The following is a 20,933-nucleotide window of genomic DNA, read 5'->3' as shown; positions in this document are numbered from 1 at the left end:
TAAGAGCATGCTCTTTCTTTCTTTCTAATTTTTTTTCTTTCTTTCTTTCTTTTTCTTTCTTTCTTTCTTTCTTTCTTTCTTTCTTTCTTTCTTTCTTTCTTTCTTTCTTTCTTTCTTTCTTTCTTTCTTTCTTTCTTTCTTTCTTTCTTTCTGTTGTACTGTTTTCTTTCTCTCCTTTTCTTTCTTTCTTTTTCCTTTCTTTCTTTTTGTCGTACTGCTTTCTTTCTTTCTTTCTTTCTTTCTTTCTTTCTTTCTTTCTTTTTCTGTACTGTTTTCTCTCCTTTCTTTCTTTTTTGTTGTACTGCTTTCTTTCCTTCTTTCTTTCTTTCTTTCTTTTTATTTCTTTCTGTATCCTGTCTGTAAAAAAATCACACTACCACCAAAATACTTTTCACTTTTTTATTTTCTTTTCTCAATATTGTGTGATATTGTTTCCATATAGTTCCGTATTGACCACAAATACAGGCAATATTTTATTAAATTATACCCATTCTTTTTAACATAGGGGAATAACGATTTGTTTTTCCAACTGAATGCAAAAAAAAAATCATTGCAGATGGAGACTGGGGTTGTTGTCCTTTAATGCCACACTTGTATGGAGATACAGGGATCATTTCTGCAGAATAAAAGCTTCTAAACAAGTAACTCTGATACACACAGAGACGAGTTTAAGGGTTTCATGCCATCATCTGGGAAAGTTTACCAAATTAATAGTGACGGTTAAATCTCTTAAATAAGAGCTAATTGTACAAAGGAATCCAACACAGAATAAAGTTTACTGCATGTACTTTTAGTTCAGTTACAGATTTTTATTTGAATACAAAACATACATCATCATTTACTGACAAACAACTTGAGGTTCCAATGTTCAAAATAACCCATACAGTAATGGGGTACTGTTCCTCTGTAGATCTGTGCATCTCATGCTCTATCTAGATCCCACATTTGATTTAGAAAAACATGTTTGAAATGATGATATGACACAGAGAACAGCTGCTATATTTAAACCCTGAAACAAGCAACAGACAAAAGCTACAGCACTTCAATATGAAGTGGACTTAAAAGGAACTAACTCTTTTCTGTTATCAAAAGAGAAAGCGACAGAAACAACTCAGCATTTCCTTACAATGACAGAAACTTTGACACCACAAAGAGACTTGGGGTCTCAATGTTAGAGAGACTCAAGAAATAATTTGCTCTGAAATGTAAAAAGGATCATGATAACTTTGTGTATGTACAGCCTAAAGTGTGGTTTACTGCAGTACCTTACATATGGAAATGCATAGAACAACATATAAAGACAGATGATTTGATGTTTTTGCTTGAAAAAGTCCCACATTTTATGAAAATCTATTATCAGAGAACAACTCAGGCATGTAAAAAAACATCCATAAACCACTCTGAAGCCAAAAAGATCATCGCTACATGTTTGCTCAGAGTGAAAAAAGTCGCCAAAGTGCACACTGACGTCTGAAAACTCCTTGTACAATGCCTACTGTTTGTTCAGCCACTCTCACAAACACACTGAAATTTAATATTTAAAAGCACGTACACGAGAATAGTGTCTGTTATTTGGTCATTTTGTGCAAAAATGTAACTCTTATGTACCTCTGAATATGCTTAGAAATGCACAAAATATAGTATTTATACACACAGATGGCACCTTCAGGCTGCTGCAATATAGTCTAGATATTGCAAACTGTATTTTCTCCCCAACAAATCACCAGTATGAATATAAATACAGTAAAGAGTCATATATACAAAAGAATACAACCATTGAAAATAAAATCATACATGTGGAGTGAATGTGAAATGTCTTTATGTGTCAAAAATCTCTTCCTTGCTTCGTGTTTCTATGGTTGTTGCTGGTATTGTCCCTCTGTGGCCGTGTAGAAGTCATCCAGGACGCTCTGCATGTACTCGAAGGTGGGTCTATCCTCAGGTCGGTTCTTCCAGCAGGACATCATGATATCATACAGCTCTTTGGGACAGTTGTCAGGCTGAGGCATCCTGTAGCCGCGCTGCACCGAGGACATCACCTCCCCTTTGGTCATACCTGGACAGGATGCAGACGTGCAGAGTGAATGCAAAGAGCAACAGGATAAAATGATAGTGGAGGAATGAATGATGTCTGTGGAAAGGAGCAGAAGTGACGGCAGGAGGGTAAATCTTATAAAAGTGGTAGTTGGGTCAATATATGGGATACATCTTGCATACCTTTTTAATTAAAAGTTTAAAAAAAATGTTTTTTATGTTCATTATGATCATGTCTGCAAATTCCATAAATATTTATTATGGAAACGATCATTTATTAATGAAAAATGACTCGATGTTACTAAAATGTCAACTAAATAATCATCCCAATTTCATCACAACCACCTTCTACTTAGCTAAACAATAATAAAATGAGCTTATTCAAAAAAATGTTTGGATTGTGTTTTTTTTTTTATTAACTTGAGATAATCATGACAGATGTTTCTTTTGTGGGAATATATCCAATTTTATATGGAAAATAACAAATTGTATCTGTGTCCGAGAAATCACTTTCAACTAAGTTATCCATTACAAAAACACCTCTCCAGGAAGTGTGTTAATTCCAGATCACATGACCTGCTCCACATGATGTCATTTCCTCCTGAAGAAAAGACTGGCAAGACTCCAAGGCTTTCTGAGTTATTTAATATAAAGTAGTGTGTGAGTCAAGTGTGGATTTATGGCATGTCAACAGGTTTACCACAATATCTTTATAAATAATTTGCAATTTCTGTTTTTCCTCAATTGCATATATAATATTTTAGAAGAATCTTTCTGTAAAAATACCATGTGGTGTTTGGTTATAGGCAGCCATGTTGATTTTAGGCCTGAAAACAGCAAAAATGTCAACTATGATACCTGTCAACTATGTTACAAAAAGTCCCGCAATTATATATTGACCCAGTTGATGTACAAAAAACCCTTTTTCTGTGTAGTGCTGAATAAAAAATCCACCAGCAGAGGGCAGTAAATATCAGTGATATGATCCCAGCGCAGGAAATGATTTCATTTAAGTCATCAGTCCAATAAAGTCTTGAACACTCACAGTTGTAAAAGTCTTTATAAAGTCTGAAAACAACACAGAGTCAAAGTTTGTGAGCCTCAACTCAAAGACTGTATCCAAGTTGCACCATATGTATGTGATATTTTTGGCTGTAATCGTTTTCATGTGGCAGTTTGATCCATTATAGTGAGTCACATTTCATATGTTTGTGAATCTACAAATAGAAACAGTGAACTTATATTTTGCACATAAGGAAGGGGTGTATTGATAGACAAATATATTCAAAATAAAATACTATTTATACAGATTGGCCACTCATTAATATGTGTGGCATATTGTTGGCTATTTCTAATTTGGCAGTTTTAATTGATAGCAATACATCACATTTTATATGAAGATTTCATGTGGGAACCAGCAAAGTAAATAATACTATCAAATGAATGCAGTTGAGTAATATTCTCTCTAAAATGCTGGGAGTGTAAATATAAAGCGGATTCAAATGTGCCCAAGTTGAGTAAAGGACAAGAACCTCAAAGCTAGATGTGAAAATTGTGTGTAAATATGCTTCACATGATAAAGACAACAGCAGTGGAATTTACCCGGATAAGGGATTTTCCCGTAGGTGATAATCTCGTAAAGCAAAACTCCGAAGGACCACATGTCTGATTTGATGGTGAAGGTGCCGTAGTTAATGGCCTCTGGAGCGGTCCACTTAATGGGGAATTTGGCTCCTGGGGAAAACACAAACACATAGAAGATTCCGTTTTTAAAAATCAATGCAAATAACCCATTTTCCTACACATTCCCACACATTCCACCTGTGGCATCAACGCAATCAGTCATGGAAGGTTTTGATTCTATTTTTGCACTTGCAGTCATTTTTAAATTGTGAAAACAGTAGTTTCAGTGTCTCCTGGATCCAGATCACTGATCAGACAGGTTTCATGTTATGACACAGAGAAACACGCAGTTGCTTAAGATAGAATTGAGACTGCTTTTGACGAACCTTATTGTGTTGTAGATTTGATTGTACATGCATGACGCCAAGTGAAAACATGTTTTTACACATTCAGGCCTTTGATTTGGGCATGAATTCTTCTTCTTCATCTTCTTTAGGGTTTAATGGCAACTGGCATCCTTGGAGCTGCATCTCCATCTCCATCTTTTACATCTGAGAATCTTTAAATTCTATCCAGTTCTTTGGGGAAAATCAAGTAGGTTCCTTCATTCTTGCCCCTTTCAGCACAATCCAGTGATCCAGCTTTTAGCACGATCTGTCCCATCATTCTGCTAAATATTTCCAGCAAGTAATAAGCACATGTTCTGATGTTTATAGTAAAATCACAAAGACCCTGTTATGCAGAAGTGGACTATGGACATTTTTGTTTACAGTCGCTGGATTCCAGTGAAGTTCTCTAAACATCTCACTGATAGTTAAAGCTAACAGCACATATCTGACCACAGTATGAGATGCTGTAGCAAAGGGTGTGAATACTTTTGTTATTGAGAGATTTAGATTAAATCTACAGCACAATACAGTGTGCAAAAATTAATAGGGTCTCAACAGTTTCTAAAACCACAATGCATTCACCTCCACTTATCTCAACAGTGCAGCATATAGACATTGCAGCCTATTGTGACTATGAAATGAAGTATTGGTGATAAAAAAGTGGAATATCCTGTACATGACACCAAAAGTGCTTGGATTTTCTCAGCATGTTGGTCTTTCCTGATGCTTCCAGGGGATTTTTTATTTCAGTGCGTCACAATCTTCACATTGGGGATGATGATCATTTGTAATGGAAAAAAAAAAAACTTCCATAAGCAAAAAATGGCAACACAGTCATATTCACACACACACATCATTTACCCTCTCTGGCCGAGTACTCGTCGTCCTCTATGACTCTTGCCAAACCAAAATCAGCTATTTTGCAGAGCAGGCTCTCGGACACCAGGACATTGGCTGCCCTCAGGTCTCTGTGAATATAATTCTTCCTCTCTATGTACGCCATGCCCTCCGCTATCTGCAACAGGAAGGGAAAAGCCAAGATGAAATAGAAGGAAAACCTGTGAAGAACAATTCTTTACCTGTACTGACATCATATGCCAAACATGACCCTCTGTTAACATGTGTGCAGTGCAAATATTGGTAATAATGATTAGAGTGTATGTTCAAACAGCCTAAGTGACCTTATCTTTAAATACCACAATTAAAAAGAAGGATTATGAACTAATCAATGTCAGAATGTCAGCTTTGACTACATACCAGTCCTGTCCATTGTGTTGGTGCTTTACGATGTAAAATTAACCCTTTCATAACTTAAATAAACACAGTAACTCAAATTAAGAAATTATATTGAAACAAATCCATAGATGTACCAAAAAAGCAAGAACAAAAGTGTATAGCATCATTATTACAACTCTTATAGTTGAGCTTAATTGTTATCTTACAGTGTTGCCATTTAAAAGTAGCTTTCTGGTGTAGTATTAACTAACAAACAGCTGCTTCAGCAACAGTGTTGAACCTTCAGTTCTGCCAAGTTTTGCAAGAGAACAAACTGGTATTTTGTGCTTCGGTTTGGGAAGTGTGTGATGCTTTACTTTTAGTTGTTGTTCCTCCTTTTAATTCAATGGTAGCAGCGCTATTACGTCTGTTTCACAAGCAGTGAGGTCACAGTGAAGCATATTGTGAAAATCACCTGCGCTGAGAAGTCGATGAGCTTGGGTAGTTGCACTTTGCATCCAAGGTCGCCCTTTAAGAAGTCTAACAGGCTCCCTGAAGACAAGACAGAACAGGAAACTACATCAGTGCATGTTGTATGGGCTGCTGGACTGTTTTGTGTTTTGGTTTTTATCTGTGTTTGCATTTTAGCTGTGACTTTAGAGAAGTGCATGGTTCAGTTCATGTGAAGACAGTTTTTTTCACACCAAACAGTTTCACACCAAAATGTGTGAAAAGCTACGTTAGCTAGTTGTACAATAAAGGCTGTGAAACTGTGAGATGTCTGGTTTTTTTCCTTTTCTTTTCTTGCATTCATATGATGTCACCGGCACATTTTTATTTATTAGAAAGAGCAACAAAGTCTGCATTAGGAGGGTTTAGTCAATGTTTGCATTTATTTATGCTACAAAACTACTTGATTTGGTTTTGAAACCAGTGACAGGTTATGATACACTGCCCTTGTTTTTTTGGTTGACTGGGTGACGAGTCCCACCACAGTAAAAGCCCCTTAAAAAACCTGAGCATCTCACTATTTCAAAGCGTTTTCTGTGAAAACCATACACGTTGAGCTGGAAAGAAAACATAGATGTTTCACTTTGTTGTGAGACTGCACTGTACATGTTTACTCTGGCGAGCTTACTGGTCTTCTCTTGTGAAACATGTCTAAGGATCAGTGTATGAGTACAGATGATATTGCACTTAGTATTACAGAACAGACGGGTGACACATGAAAGGAAAAACCTGAATTCCTGATGGCTACAGTGAGGGGATCTGGTGGCTCTGTTACACAGTGGGGACATTTTACTGCCATAGTTTGGGTCCACTTGTTCCCTGAGAGGGAAGAACCATTGCAAATCTTTACAAAGTTGTTCTTAATGATCATCTTTATCTTATTGTGAAAGATTTGTATGTCTGTAAACATCAAATAAGGGAGTATCTTTTGTAAAAGAGAGTAGACATCCAGAAACTTGGAGAAACAATGGCAAGAAGCCTTGAAGCACATGGTGGCCCAACATCTTCTAAGACGCTTTATGTCGGTTTTTCCTTTAATTTGTCACCAGTCTGTAACTAATAAATCTGTTTATTATATTGCTTCAGTCATTAGAAGTCTCTCCAGAGAAGAATATCTGCAGTCCACGTTAAACACAGGCCACACTTACCGTTTGCCATATATTCAGTGATGATGTAGATGGGTTCAGTCTTGGTGACGACAGCGTAAAGCCGCACCAGCCTGTCGTGCTGCAGCGTCTTCATGACGTTGGCTTCCTCCATGAAGGCTTCAACCGTCATGGTTCCCGGCTTCAGCGTCTTCACTGCGACTTTGGTTGCATTGTTGTAGTATGCTGAGTGTACAGAAAGTGAAGGTAAGACGTGGAGAATATTAATAGTTTCTTAGGGTTGCTTCTGTGCTATCAAGGCTATTGGACAATTTGGACCAGCAAACCATTTCCAGGTGCTCGATCGCAATGTGCGCGCTGCTTGTTGCATTTTCAACCGCTGTTGTCTGTCGTGGAAACTTTTGTGATCAGAATAAGAAGTAAAAACTATAAGTAAGGGGAAGTAACACTATAATAGCAGTTTCAGGTTTGGTGACAGCTGAGAAAAATGTCACGCAACACAGCCAGTGACCAAATACAACAACATTATGAGATAACTGTAGACACACATATGTTGTAGGACATTCAACTTATCTAACAAGGTTCAGCTTCAGTTGTAATCACTGGCTGCATTCTTCTGAGGATTATGAATCAAGACAAAACAAGTGGACTACAGATGACATGGAGGTTTCAGCCATTAAAAACGGTCTTTTCAGTAATAAACTGCAAAAGCATTTATACACAAACCTTTTATCATAAACTTCTTGGGTTTTGTTCATCCTCTTGGTGACCATTTACTGTAAACAGTAAGAGTTGGCTAAAATAATATGTTTTTTCTTCTACTTCATACAATTAACAAAAAAAACATCAATAATTGACAAATTGTCACTAGTTTTAATTATTTTTAAAGATAAAGGAGCTCTTCATAATTAAAGGCAAAAAAAATATGTTGCCTGAGAATCCTTTGTACAGCCATAAGGAAAAAAATAGTCAATATGCTGAATATGAAGAGAGGAAACCATTGAGCTAATTACTTTCGTAATGAAAGGCCAATTTCTCTCATCTAAATTTGGAGTTGTCTAGATTTTATTCTGCTGTCAGCAGTGAACTGGAAGTCTGCATCAGGTAATGAAGATGCCGAACACATCTCGGTGAAATCCTTAATTATGACAGTCTGGCAAAGCTTCAAAAGACATTAGCAGAGCAATTTTAAAGGTGAAATCTCTTCAGGTTTTTGCCTTAAAGTTGACAAATCCAAGTCAAATCTTCATTTTTGAGTCAAAGTTTCAAATCTTCAAATTATTAGATTTAAAACAGAAGAAAAGGAAAATGGTTTTCCTCGTGTAAAGCTGTTTATTGCAGGTTTATGAAGTAACTAACTGTCATATCAATAACATATGATTGCAGGGTGACTGTATATGTCACCCTGAGCTCTTCAGAAGGAGAAGGAAGAACTGACAGTGCTTTCAGGCAGTGACCACTGAGCTGTGGTAAGTTTGGACTCTCCCTCTGATTTTGACCATTCAGCATATGTGTGATGGGCAAACCCTCTATCATGTCAGCTATGGATTTCCTGAAAAGTAGCTTTGAAGCTCAGTGTGGTGGCTCTAACACTTTGGCTGATTTTGCTTAACTCACAGCTAATGCAAAAATGAGCAATGAGCAAAATTTAGGGCCTCGATAAAGTTTAAATGGATAAGTTCAGTTAAAAATCCACTTCCTAAGCAGCTGTCATGAATGTGGTACTTAAACATAGAGAGCAAAACTGTTCTCTATGCGAGACTAAACATGTTTACTTTGGTTGTGAAGTTGAACATTTTAACATGGGAGTCTATAGGGATTGACTCAAGTTTGGAGTTAGCCTCCAGTGGTCAGTTGAGGAATTGCAGTTTTTGACACTTAATTCTTAAGCCTCTGCTGCCTGATTTTGATCAACCATGGCGGTAATTACCTCTTCTGCCTCCATACATAAAGAACTTTCCATGGTTTTACTGTTTCTGTTTCAGCACCTACTGAAACCCAGTTCCCCCAGCATACCCCACCTACAGAAACCTCCAAACACCTTTTCACCACTATGTTGTCACTCACTTCCCTTATGTGTTACAGAACTTACACAGCAGTTGTGTAAGTGTTCAGTCAAAAGTGATGGGAATTTGTCTTTTTTTTAACCAAATGAGAAACATGACATGGCCTGCAGTTCCTGGGAAAAAAAAAAGAAGCTGATACCACTTTTCTTGAGATGGTGTCCATAAGACTGACATGACACAACACATTAACATGAAGGAGTCTTTATGGATGTTTATGATCATTGTTATTTAGTGTCATTTGGTCAGTAATGTTATTTTTAATGCAGACTTGGTGTAGTTTAAGATTACAAACTGACAATAATGTGGAGTTTGGGTTATGGTTTTTGTCTGGGTTTGATTAGGGATTAGTGACTAGTTGTGATTGTATAACTGCAGTTGTGGTAGTTGTGCGCCTAATGTTGAAACCAACCACTTAAAGCTAAAAAGTTTGCCAAAATTTGGTCATTAGACCTGCTTTGTCATGCTTAAAATAGGCTTATGTTGTATTAATTAATGTCACATCAATGCCAAAGGGTGCAGTTTTTGTGTTTTGGTGGATTTTAGGTGTCGGTTTGCGTAGCTCTCCATGGACGTAAAGAGAAGGATGATGAGAATTCAACCAACACAAAGCTACAGAGGTTTGCTTTCACGCAGTCCTCCAACAATTAACCATGTTAACCTATATTTGACACCACGTGGCAACACAGGAAGACATGAATCTGCAACGCTCTTTGCAGTACCATGCTAAAGGCTTTAGCTTTATCATATTAATATGTGTGTGTGTGTGTGTGTGTGTGTGTGTGTGTGTGCGTGTGCGTGTGCGTGTGCGTGTGCGTGCGCGTGCGCGTGCGCGTGCGCGTGCGCGTGCGCGTGCGCGTGCGTGTGCGTGTGTGTCATTTCCAATGCAAATCATCATTCAGACTCAAACATTTCCTCCACAGATTTTAACACTGATCTACACACGGATTGGATTTTCCAGGCCCAGAGGCATTTGAGCTAATTTCAAAGAAAGCAGCAAAAATAATTCCTGCACACAATGGTTAAGAAGAATTGGAAGTTATTTTTGTTTAAAATGCAAGGAAATGAAACTTCCCTCTACTGTCAACTTCTGCCACTCTGACCTCACAGCCAGAGGATTTAGAAATCCTCAGACCTCCTGAGCTCATCAAGAAACACTTTCTTCATCACTCCACTGACAGAATCCAGGTGCCAAACCCCACATAGAATGTGAAAAATATGATATGAATAGTTTTTGCCTGTATTTTTAAAAACAATTTACTATTATTTTACAGATTTTTCCCTCATTTGTTGAATTTTACTGATCTAGTAAAACCACATAAAAAAGTCCTAAATATTGTCAACTTTAAAAATATGGATTTTTATGAATAGCTGTTTATTCTCTGACAACATTTGACCAATAAATGAAAAATATTTTTGATGTATTTAAATCAGAAAAATGTAAATATTTCGCAGATGTTTGCAGTTATCTAAAGGTCAAACAATACATATTAAGGATTAAGCATAGCACCTCTTTTTCAAGTTTTATTTTACAGTTTTACTACTGGTTTCTCTTCAAAGTGTGACTATAAATTTACAATTTTTACTGTATTTAAATCCTGTAATTTTATAGATATTGCCATCATTTTAACAGTTTTTACCGTTTTTGAGCATGTACAGTATTCCACAGTTTTAAATATTTTTTCAGCACATTTGCACAGGTTCTTTTACAATTGTTTCCATAGTATAGGCCAGATTAAAGTACATTCTTACAGTTACGCGTCTGTCAATCAGTCATTTATTTTGCCAGCTGCACTGTCAGAAGTTTTCAGCTCTTGTATCGTCTTCCTTGTTTTTATGGTCAGATATTTTTGTGAAATCTGAGGAACTATCTTCTTAAAAATCTTATTAAATACTTGTAAGAACTCATCTGATGATATATTGCCATGAGGTCTAGCTTTCAGGCTCTTTTAGGACACAGAAGATTCTCATATGAGGTCCAGTGTAGCCTTAAGTCCCACAAGGGTCTGAAGGAATAAAATCAGTTCATCCCTTTTGCGACTAGTGTCTTTATCTTCTCTTACATCCAAAGCTGATCTTAATCAATGCTACTGAATAAAGCAAGATAACTTTTTGTGTCTTTACTCACCCATCCAGACTTCTCCAAACTGCCCTGCTCCCAGTTTCTTCACCATCTTAATAGACTCCTTGGAAATCTCCCAGGCGTCTTTGTCCCACGGCTTCTGAGCTTTAGGTTTCACACATGGACGATCCAGTTTACAGCACAGACCATCAGCTTTACCTGGGAGGGAAACACACACAAACAATCAGCACTGAGGCATCCTTGCTTTCAGTTCAGGTTTCCTTAGCAGTGAATAACACGGCACTGGGGAGCTTTTTAAATGAGAAGATCGATACTGCACTGTTGTCGTTAAGTGGAGCAGGAGTTAGGAAGCTATTAGCCTTTCTTGGCATAAAACTGGAAGCTGGTGGAAACAGCGCCTCTTCCAGAAGTCTTGTCATCATTACGACATTGCTGGGAAACAAGCAAACACTCGGAGAAGTCACTGTGTCCGGGGGCTGTTCACTAAGAAATAGTTACACAACATTACTCCCCTGTAAAGCCACAACTTGTCACCTTTGAAATTATGTTTATTAGTAAAGGTATTAGCCATAGACTGTATGGTATTAGCACATTAGTTTTGCCCAAGTTATTCTGACAAATATTTTAAAAATTATTCTGCATAATTATTGCGCAATAACTATAGCTCCATCACTATGGATTACACTGCATACTTAAATTTAATTTTTTCTTAGAGCAATGCACTTGCAATGCATTTGCATTTTATGCTTATACTTTTTTACTTGTGTTTATATTGTTAGGACATATTTTTCTGCTTGTGTTTACCTATATATTTCTTGTGCTTCTTAAATTTATGAGGCTTTGAACAGGAGCAATTGTAACTTAAGCAATTTCTACTGTGGGATCAATAAAATATTTCTGATTCTGATTAATTAATGGTAGGTTTTTCATCGTAGTATTTACATTAGCCAGGTTAAGTCTGGTAATTTATAAAACTGCAGGGTCTTAGTGTTATTATAACAACAGTCAGGTTATTCTCTATAATAATAACACTGCAGGGTCTTGGCCTTAATATCTATTTTCGTCAGGTAAAGGAGTATGCTTTGTAGGGTTTAATTCTTAATATGTAAATTAATCAGGTAAAATCTGTATGGTTTTGAGCCCAATATTTACATTTGTTAGGTTACTTCTGCGATGGCAATCATAATCCTTTAAACTGTCTTGAATGCATTTTATTTCAAATAAATAAATGCCATATTTCTTAAAATCTTATTTATTTGTGGGTCTGGATTTGTTGATATTTTTGTCTAATTTCACTTTAGTTTTATTGTAAAGCACTTTATGACCTTGTTTTTGAAACATGCCATACAAAAAAGTTAGAATTAGTATCATAAAGTGGACTCAAAGGTGTGTCAGTACACCTTCACATCACTGGCTGCGATTACAAGTTTTTCTCTTCAGTCCACTGCTGTACTCACTGCGATAGTGTTTAATCATGCTGCCGATGTCACGAAAGGAGATTTTAGGAGAGATGTAGTAGCCGCCATTATCCAGCATCCGGATCTTATAATGTTTGACTGATTCTGTCCCATTTGCGTCCATGTCTCTGATGGATAATGAAAAACTCCCTGTGGAAAAATCAGAAAGTAAACGAGACTGACTGGTGATTCCAGATGGTCTAAATGAAGCAGTGTTGAATGTTTCTGTGTCTCTTAGAGTTTCTGTGATTTTCAGACCTTTTGATGTTTCACTTTCCCTGATGAGATAAGAGCCTGGTTTGTTTGCTGGAGCCAGCAGCTGCCTCTCTGCATCCTTCCTTGTGATGTCCTTGAAAAACCATCTGCATTGAAGAGGAAATAGACAATACAAGACACAACCGCAAAGATGAACGCACAAATGAGTGAGATGAAACTGAAATCATCATCTAAAATGCTGATTTAGAACATAATAAAGTCGTTAATTAAGATGCAGCTACGTACTCCTCTGTTTCCATGGTGTCAGCTTGGGCGACGTAATTGGACGGGATGAATCCTTCTTTGTTGGTTGTCAAAGACTTTGCTTTCCACCACTCGCCATGTCTGCGAAATAAACATAAATGCACAAATAATGTTTGTTTTTTTGCTTGGTGGTGTAGTAATATTTCTGGAATCATGGTTTTTGGTACCTTAACCCTCGTGTCGTCCTGCGGGTCAAATTGACCCATTTTAAAGTTTGAAAATGTGGGGGAAAAATCTATATTTTCACAGTAAAAACTTCCACATTTTCAATATTTTTGGGAAATTTTTTAACATTTTTTGGTGGAAAATAAGAAATGTTTTTTAAAAAAGTTTCTTTCAGAACAGTCAGAAAAAAACAATGTTTTAAATGATTTTATATTTACTGATATATATGTAATCACTTTAGATATTTTTATAATTTTTTGGAAGATTTTCATTTCATGTTTTCACATTCATTTTTTGAAAATATTTACTTTTTTTTTTTTTTACATTTTATTTCTTCCCAAATTTGGGTTTGTTTTTTTTTTTTTTTTTTTTTTTATAAAATTTTTAAGGTAAACTTTTAAGGAATTTTTTGAATTTTCTTCCTGAATATTTCGCAAATTTTGTATAAATTTGGGGAATTTTTTTGCTGAATTTTTAGATTTTTTTCAGACAAGAGAACAATATTTTTTAGTGCCCATAAATGAGGACAACAGGAGGGTTAAAAGTAGAAAAACATAATTTTCCACACTAAAAATTATGATATTGAAGTTTTTCCTTATAACAATATTAATGATACTTATGTAGGGAATTGACTTGTTTATTTGATCTCATTTCTGCATTCATTCAATGAATATTTTTTCACATTCAGCTGGAAATATTAAGGCAACTGCTCTGTTTTTGGATCTAACAGAATTTAAAAGCATGTTCAACACTTTTTCATCTGTTCATGGTCTAGAGTTTAAACAGTGCTTGGCTCTTGCCCTGAATGATGCAATGTATAAATGATTAATGACATTTCCTGAAGTTGAATCAGTCTATCATTAACACCAGACACTCACTCTTCTAATATTTTCATCTTTTCTCCCTTTTTGAATCCCAGGTCATCAGGATGTGCAGCTTCATATGGATAAAGGCTGATCACTATTTTACCGACACCGTCTTGCTCTGAGAGAGGAAACATAAAAATAAATAAATAAATAAATAAATAAATAAATAAATAAATAAAAAATTGACATGTTAAATACAGTATGACATAAAAAAGGTTCACAGCTCTGTTACCAATACCAAGAATGTGCTATTTTAATGCGTCATGGGTAAGCACTGAGAGAAATGTATGACAGAAGAGATAAAGAAACACACAGTGTTGACCCCAGTGTGACTGGCAGAACTAAAAACAATTTCAACTATCCGCTGAATACCACAGTGTGACTATAAATGTGTCACTGGGGTTATCAAGGAGCCATCTGTCACCACAGCTGTTTAAACATAACTCACAAATTTCTGAGAAAGTGTATCTTAACCTCATTTTTCCGAGTCATGTGTTTGTAAGTACTGGTATTAATAGTGTACTACATCGAGAACCAAATCGTTTAGCAATGACTCTTATTTATTGTAATTATATTGTACATACATGAATACTTCTGGGCTGGTTTTTACATTATTAATATATTGCTGATATCATGTGGCTGTTTGTAATAGAACACACCAAGTTAAGCAATTGGCCAACCAAATGTGAGTGTTCTTTGTGTTTTGTCAATTAGCTTGGAGGATTAGCTTGGCTAGCTCACTTGCTAGCAGGTATTTTAGCCAAATAATAACAGAGAAAAAGTTCAGAATATTAAAGTGCATTTTAACCATTTATCACAATGCCTGTATGTATGATTAGCTAATTATTGGTTGTTTCATTGTGAAAGTCAGAGATGAAAGCGAACTACACTTCTAAATTAGCACTCTAATTAGCACCCTAAATTGAATAGGTCTTTTAGCTACAGCCTTTTGGGAACAAATTCTGTTTCCATAGACTGTAAATAGTGACACAAAGCAAGAAATAGAAACTAAATTTACCAGAAGTTTTGAGGATAGTAACTTAATAGTGAAAATGTATACAACTGAAGGCTGTTAAGTATTAAAACAAATTTAGGCTCAACGATGACTGTGGTCTTTGTCCTCCATTTTGGAGTCAAGCTAGGAAGAAAATACCTGATAATGAGAGTGAAATGTAGAAATGATTACAGGGCTCAGTAGCTAAAAAACTACGTATTAAGTCAGACTTGACGACTTCAAACCTTTTAATGTTATTATATTAACTTATTTAGATACTCAATTCGCAGCCACTGTGGCTAGCAATCTAGCTAGCTGCCTCATAAAAGCCTCAGATATTTGTTTGATCGATGATAAAGTTTTAGATAATAAAATAAGTAAGAGTGAATGAAATAAAGAAACATAAAGAAAGAAATAAAGAAAGTGATATACCTTCCATCTTTTGGAACATCTGACCAGGTAACAGCGAGTTATTCTGCAAAGCCAAACAATATGAATGTCACACGATATCTATCAAACTACATTATTTCCATTATTTTCACATAGCTGTAACTTCTGGACATTTATTGTCTAGTCATTTTATTTTCACAGACATCATCATTTGAGACAGAGAAGTTCTGCTTTTTTAGAAATATCTGAGTCACTTTTTTCCAAATCAGTAGGAAAGGTCATATTTGAAATCTACAGAATCAATTCATTTTCCATTTACTGTCAAAAAAAAGTTGAGCCTAAACCACAATAATCAAGTAATTTTTCAACAAGTCTAGACATGATTATTGGAAGTTTTATATTTACTTTAAAGGTTCTAATGCACAATAAAAAACCATGACATGCTTGATTTTTATGATGTGTTGTTTTCAATTTGGTCGAAAACCAGCAACATACACAACATTTTGTTGAGACCATAAATCTGATGTTACATTCTATGACTGAAGTGTCGCTCAGTCCAGCTATCTGACTACTTACTATGTTGCTTTTTGTATTGGAGGTGGGGTCTCTGACATAGTGCATTTGGTCGGTACGTACAGTCTGCTGGCTGATTTTGCCCTCCGAACCTCCGCTCAGACCTTCGCTCAGCGTGGACTTCATACAGCCCATACTGCCTGCATGAGGAAGTGAGAAAAAGAAAGAGCGAAGTGGACTGTTACACATTTACAGCTGCTGAAACAAACACCACGTAAAGAGAACCTGGAACCAAACACCTGTGTCGCTTTGGTTTTTGCATGTAAAAATAACACAGAATCAAAACGGTAGCATCATCATTTTTCCTTTTTATCTTGAAAGTGTTTCAAAAAAGTCAAAGGGGAATTACTGTAAATATATTTATAATATAAATCCTAGCAACTCATGAGAAACAACAGGTGTGGGCGACAACTTACTGGACATGCAATACTCATATATAAATCATGTATAAATGAAATCTTCTGTAAATTAAAGTTCTAGTAACTCTGATATTGGTTCATTATCTCATAAAAATCACTACCTGATATAAATCTCACACCAGGTCCTGCAATATTAGCATAAGAAAGAGTAAAAACAGAGATCCAAATGACTGTTTGTCAATACTAGTTAGTATTGTCATCATCAGAGGTAAAAAATGTAAAGTGAATAGGACCTACAAGATACAGAAAGTGGTAGAATGACATGTTCACTGTTGTAATAATGTCACATTATGTCAAATACACAAAGACACAGTTGAAAATTGAGATAATCTCAGGCTCTGCTGAAGTGTAAAAGAGAAAATCAGTTAGAAATTGAGAAAACACTACTGTTACTGTAATATTAGATTAGTTTCCCTACAATAGCCACAAGTGTGTCATGAAAAAGTTAATTTATGACTTCACTGTGCTGTAATTAATTACTTGGTTAAGGTACAGAGGAAAGTTGCAGTCTTGGTTAAATATTAAATAAGTCAACATTAATTTAAATCAAAGTACAAAACTACAATCTTTGTTTACTGCTGAAGGAATATTTTGACATTTTTGGTTTTCAGCCTAGAATCCTTTGTAAATAAACAACTGAAATTATCCCTCGTAGCGCGTTCTATTCTGTGAATATGTCAGTCAGGTGTTAGAAAAAAATATAATCTTTGACAGATTTCACAGTTTTGATCTTATAAAAATACTTGAAATAGTTTCAGAGTTACCTCATGGATCAACAGAAATACGTAGGTATCAGAAATGTTAAATCAGAATTTGTAAGTGATGTTCAATCTTTATATAAATGACATTGTCACTATGGTCTTTGGCTGTAATGTGCATCTTTATGCTGATGGTACTATTTCATGCGAGAGTGCAGGTACCGTATAATTTACAGTCAAGTTGTCAGTGCAGATAAAACTAAAGTCATGATCTTCACTAGAGCCACAAATGCTGCTTGTTACCTCTTATGTAAATGGAACAAGTATTGAAAGAGTTGAAGACCACAAATATCTGGACATTTGGACTGATGAGAAGCTGACATTTAAATATTGCACGTCCAAACTGGTGACTACATTTAAAAATGGTTTCTTTTACGGGAATTACTAATATTTCCCACTGCATTGTTATACTTTTTTGTAAACTTTTCTATCAGTGTTGACTTTTACATTCAAAAAACAAAATGGATTATTTCATCTTATTTTACATTCGGCTGCTCTTGTTTCGTTTCATTAATTTATTTTGAAACTTGAAATGCTCTGATTTTGCATGATTTTACTAACTTTCCATTTTATTATATTCATCATTATTGTTTGTTATTTGTGTTCCTACATCATTTATTTTCTTACTTGCCCATCAGACATCAACAGGAAAGTTTTGTAAAGTTACTTTGTGAACTATTCCCAACAGCATGAGACTTTTATAAAACCAAATGTGATCATAATGTTCTCAACAGTTTGGACAGTCAAAATTCTCACCCAACAGAAGCTTCTGTTTTTTTTTTTCTTTTGCTATAAAAGGAGTGATTATTAAAACACTTGTGTGGCCAGAATTAGTAGAGCGAGGTGAAACAACCAAAGAGCCATAACTAAAAAAATGAGATCAACAACTAAGATGAGATCAGATAAAATCATCTCTGTTGATGCCATGCAGGAAAAACTGAAGTGGTTCAGTAGCAGAAGTAGGTGTTGGTCATAAGAGGAGAACAACACAGATGTTCTTCTGCAGGAAACTAAAGCACAAAAAAACAAAAACTGAACAGCAGAGAAAAAAAGGAACATATTCGGCAAGTTCTGCAGGCCAGTGAATGAACTTTAAAAAAATTCTTAAACTGAACTTATACAACAATATATGCAACCTAATATATTTGTCATTTTGTTTTCAAAGGAATTTTGGAAGTTTGTGATCCAGGTCTGAATAATTGCATTCAAAGCAAGCAAGTGCTGAAGAACCTGGTCGTCATTGATGTGAATCTGGCATTAAATGCTAAAACGAGAGAAATTGTCTTCATATGCTAACAGGTATATTTACCATGTTCCCCATTTAAGTTTAGTGCTAACATGCTAATTCATGCTAATTAGAACAAAAAAAAAACCAAAACAAAGCAAAGGTGAGGGTGATGAGAATTACTTTACTTTCACTGCTTTTTGATCAATAAACCGACACTGGACAAAGAGGTTTCACATAAAACAATAAAACAACAAATGTCTACATGAGGTTTTGTGCCATACAGGGAATATTTCACTTGATAAAACTTTGACCTGTTTGTGGTTCTTGTGATGGCCAAAGATGGTAAGATCCATCCTGAGAAGAGCATGAATGAATGAACCTGACCAACTGTAGCCACACTGATCACAATAACTAGCACTAATGCTAATACTGTGTTAAAAGCACTTGGTCCTGTTGGTTTTAGGCCTCTAATGGCAGCATAATCCTCTTTTACACTTACGTTTGTCTACCACATAGTGATACTTTTGTTCTTGAGGAAATAAATCCTGTGATACAGCTTTGAGTATCAGTAATTTAATAAAAGCAGTGTACTCAGGGGGGTAGCAGCACAATAGCACCTGGATGACATGAATAAGGTTGTTTGGACAAGATTTAGGAGAAAAAAAGCCCCATTAAGTCAGTGCAAACAGAGACCTGGTCACACCTGAAAACCAACGCTACTTGTTGTGACTAAAGAGAAGTTTGTGATTTGAAATGGCACTAATTTATAAGAAAACTCAACATTTTTCACAGCGTGTCGAAGTCAGTGAAGCACAGTTTTAGCCAGCAGTTTGGCAGTTTTTTTCACAGGCTTGTTGGTGCTCTGTTGGTTCAGTGCCTCTGGTATATTTTTAACCTGACAGTGAGTAAACAGCCGGAAACCGAGGGTCTGAACGGATTAAGGAGCTCAGTTTGCCACACTGTGACCAACACACCAACTTCCTCCTTCAGCAGAGGACTGAGCCAAATGCAGAGGAGCCGAAGAAATGAAACCAGGACAGGAGATAGCCTGCTGTGGGGTGTAAATGCAAATAAATAACTAATCTGGCAATGAGTGCATGTTGCAACCAAAAACTTCAGTCAAAAACAAGTGATTGTTCTTTCATTAGAGTGCAATAACACTTCATGTGAAAACTATGGGTAAAACTGTGCTTGACATCATGAAAGAAACAAAAAATAATTGAAATAATACAACAAATTGGTCATTTTATGTAATTAATCAGCAGCCACGTAATTAAATAAAACTGTGAAGTCTCAATAAATAAACTTCCTCCTTTTTTCCCATTAATCAAAGCCTTACATGCAGTGTTTTCTAATGAGTGTGAACAGTGATTTCATTCACACTTCACCTATGAGTGCTTACCTCTCTGAGTGTGTATCCCTGGTTAAGGAAACAGTTAATCCAAAGTGTAGAGGTCTTTTAATCCTCAGATATCTCTTCTTTAGTTTACCTCAGAGAGTCCGTCTCGCGTAGGGTGGCAGTATTTGGTTTGACAAGTGGGTCAGCCGCTCGACAGGGACTGTTAAACCAAAATGAGGAACTTAGACTAAGTGGTGGGGGATTTTTTTTTTTTTTTTTACTAAAACTTCCTGGTACAATTGTCTAATGATTATTTGCATAATCTGCACACACACACACTGAGACACACACACTAACACACACACACACAGAGGAGCAAAGCAGACAGATAGTATTTCAGCCCGACAAAGACGCAAAGCATTGTTAAAGTTGAACAACAGCAGAGTTTTACAACATGCCATAAACCAAATAACCAAATGGAGAATTCGTTGCCTCTCACATTCCTATCCATGTATATGAATATATATTTGTTATTTAATCAAATAACGCCTCTCATATTTGGTCATGTGTGTTAAACATTGTCTATACACTTTCAAACTTGCCAGTTATGCATGTTTTAGTGTTAAGCCTCATATGGGTCAATTGCTGGACTTTTTATATCATAGTTGACATTTTTACTGTTTTCAGGCCTAAAATCGACATGGCTGACTATAACCAAACACCACATGGCATTTTTACACAAAGATTCTTCTAAATATTATATATACAGTTGAGTAAAATTGAAATTGAAAGTTATTTATAAAGATAATGTAGTAAACCTGTTGACATGCCATAAATCCACACTTGACTCACACACTACTTTATATTAAATAACTCAGAAAGCCTTGGAGTCTTGCCAGTCTTTTCTTCAGGAGGAAATGACATCATGTGGAGCAGGTCATGTGATCTGGAATTAATACACTTCCATGAGAGGTGTTTTTGTAATGGGGAACTTAGTTGAAAGTGATGCAATTTGTTATTTTCCATTTAAAATTTGATATATCACCAAAAATAAATATCTGTCATGATTATCTGTAGTTAATAAAAAGAACACAATCAAAACAATTTTTGAATAAACTCATTTTATTCTTGTTTAGCTAATTAGAAGGTGGTTGTTATTAAATTCAGATGGTTATTTGGTTGACATTTTAGTGATATCCAGT

At 35.7% G+C, this 20,933-nt stretch overlaps 1 protein-coding gene across 2 annotated transcripts; it reads right to left on the bottom strand.

The window, feature by feature from the left end:
* Positions 1-401: 401 nt before the first annotated feature.
* lyn (LYN proto-oncogene, Src family tyrosine kinase) lies at positions 402-20,036 on the bottom strand. Of its 2 annotated transcripts, none has more exons than XM_023288595.3 (13): positions 19,795-20,036; positions 16,051-16,127; positions 15,457-15,499; positions 14,043-14,148; positions 12,982-13,080; positions 12,739-12,842; positions 12,481-12,630; positions 11,069-11,221; positions 6,920-7,102; positions 5,737-5,813; positions 4,908-5,061; positions 3,637-3,768; positions 402-2,056 (listed from the first exon to the last, which is right to left on the bottom strand). In XM_023288595.3, the coding sequence occupies exons 2-13, from the start codon at positions 16,120-16,122 to the stop codon at positions 1,854-1,856; spliced, it is 1,476 nt and encodes a 491-aa protein (XP_023144363.1). In that variant the 5' UTR covers positions 16,123-16,127; positions 19,795-20,036; the 3' UTR covers positions 402-1,853. The 2 variants fall into 2 exon arrangements, with proteins under 2 accessions (XP_023144363.1, XP_023144364.1); XM_023288596.3 differs by having other exon boundaries at positions 403-2,056; positions 15,991-16,127; positions 19,795-20,032.
* Positions 20,037-20,933: the final 897 nt, after the last annotated feature.

The sequence above is a fragment of the Amphiprion ocellaris genome, chromosome 10, assembly GCF_022539595.1.
Source record: "Amphiprion ocellaris isolate individual 3 ecotype Okinawa chromosome 10, ASM2253959v1, whole genome shotgun sequence".
In the NCBI taxonomy this organism is placed as follows: domain Eukaryota; kingdom Metazoa; phylum Chordata; class Actinopteri; family Pomacentridae; genus Amphiprion; species Amphiprion ocellaris.
This window is presented reverse-complemented; position numbering and strand designations above follow the sequence as displayed.

Coding starts and splice junctions, on each gene's coding strand:
- lyn (XM_023288596.3), bottom strand. CDS start 16,122: ATGGGCTGTATGAAGTCCACGCTGAGCGAAGGTCTGAGCGGAGGTTCG. Junction 14,149..15,456: donor GATGTTCCAAAAGATGGAAG/GTATATCACTTT, acceptor TTCCTCTCTCAG/AGCAAGACGGTGTCGGTAAA. Junction 7,103..11,068: donor GTTTGGAGAAGTCTGGATGG/GTGAGTAAAGAC, acceptor CTGTACACTCAG/CATACTACAACAATGCAACC.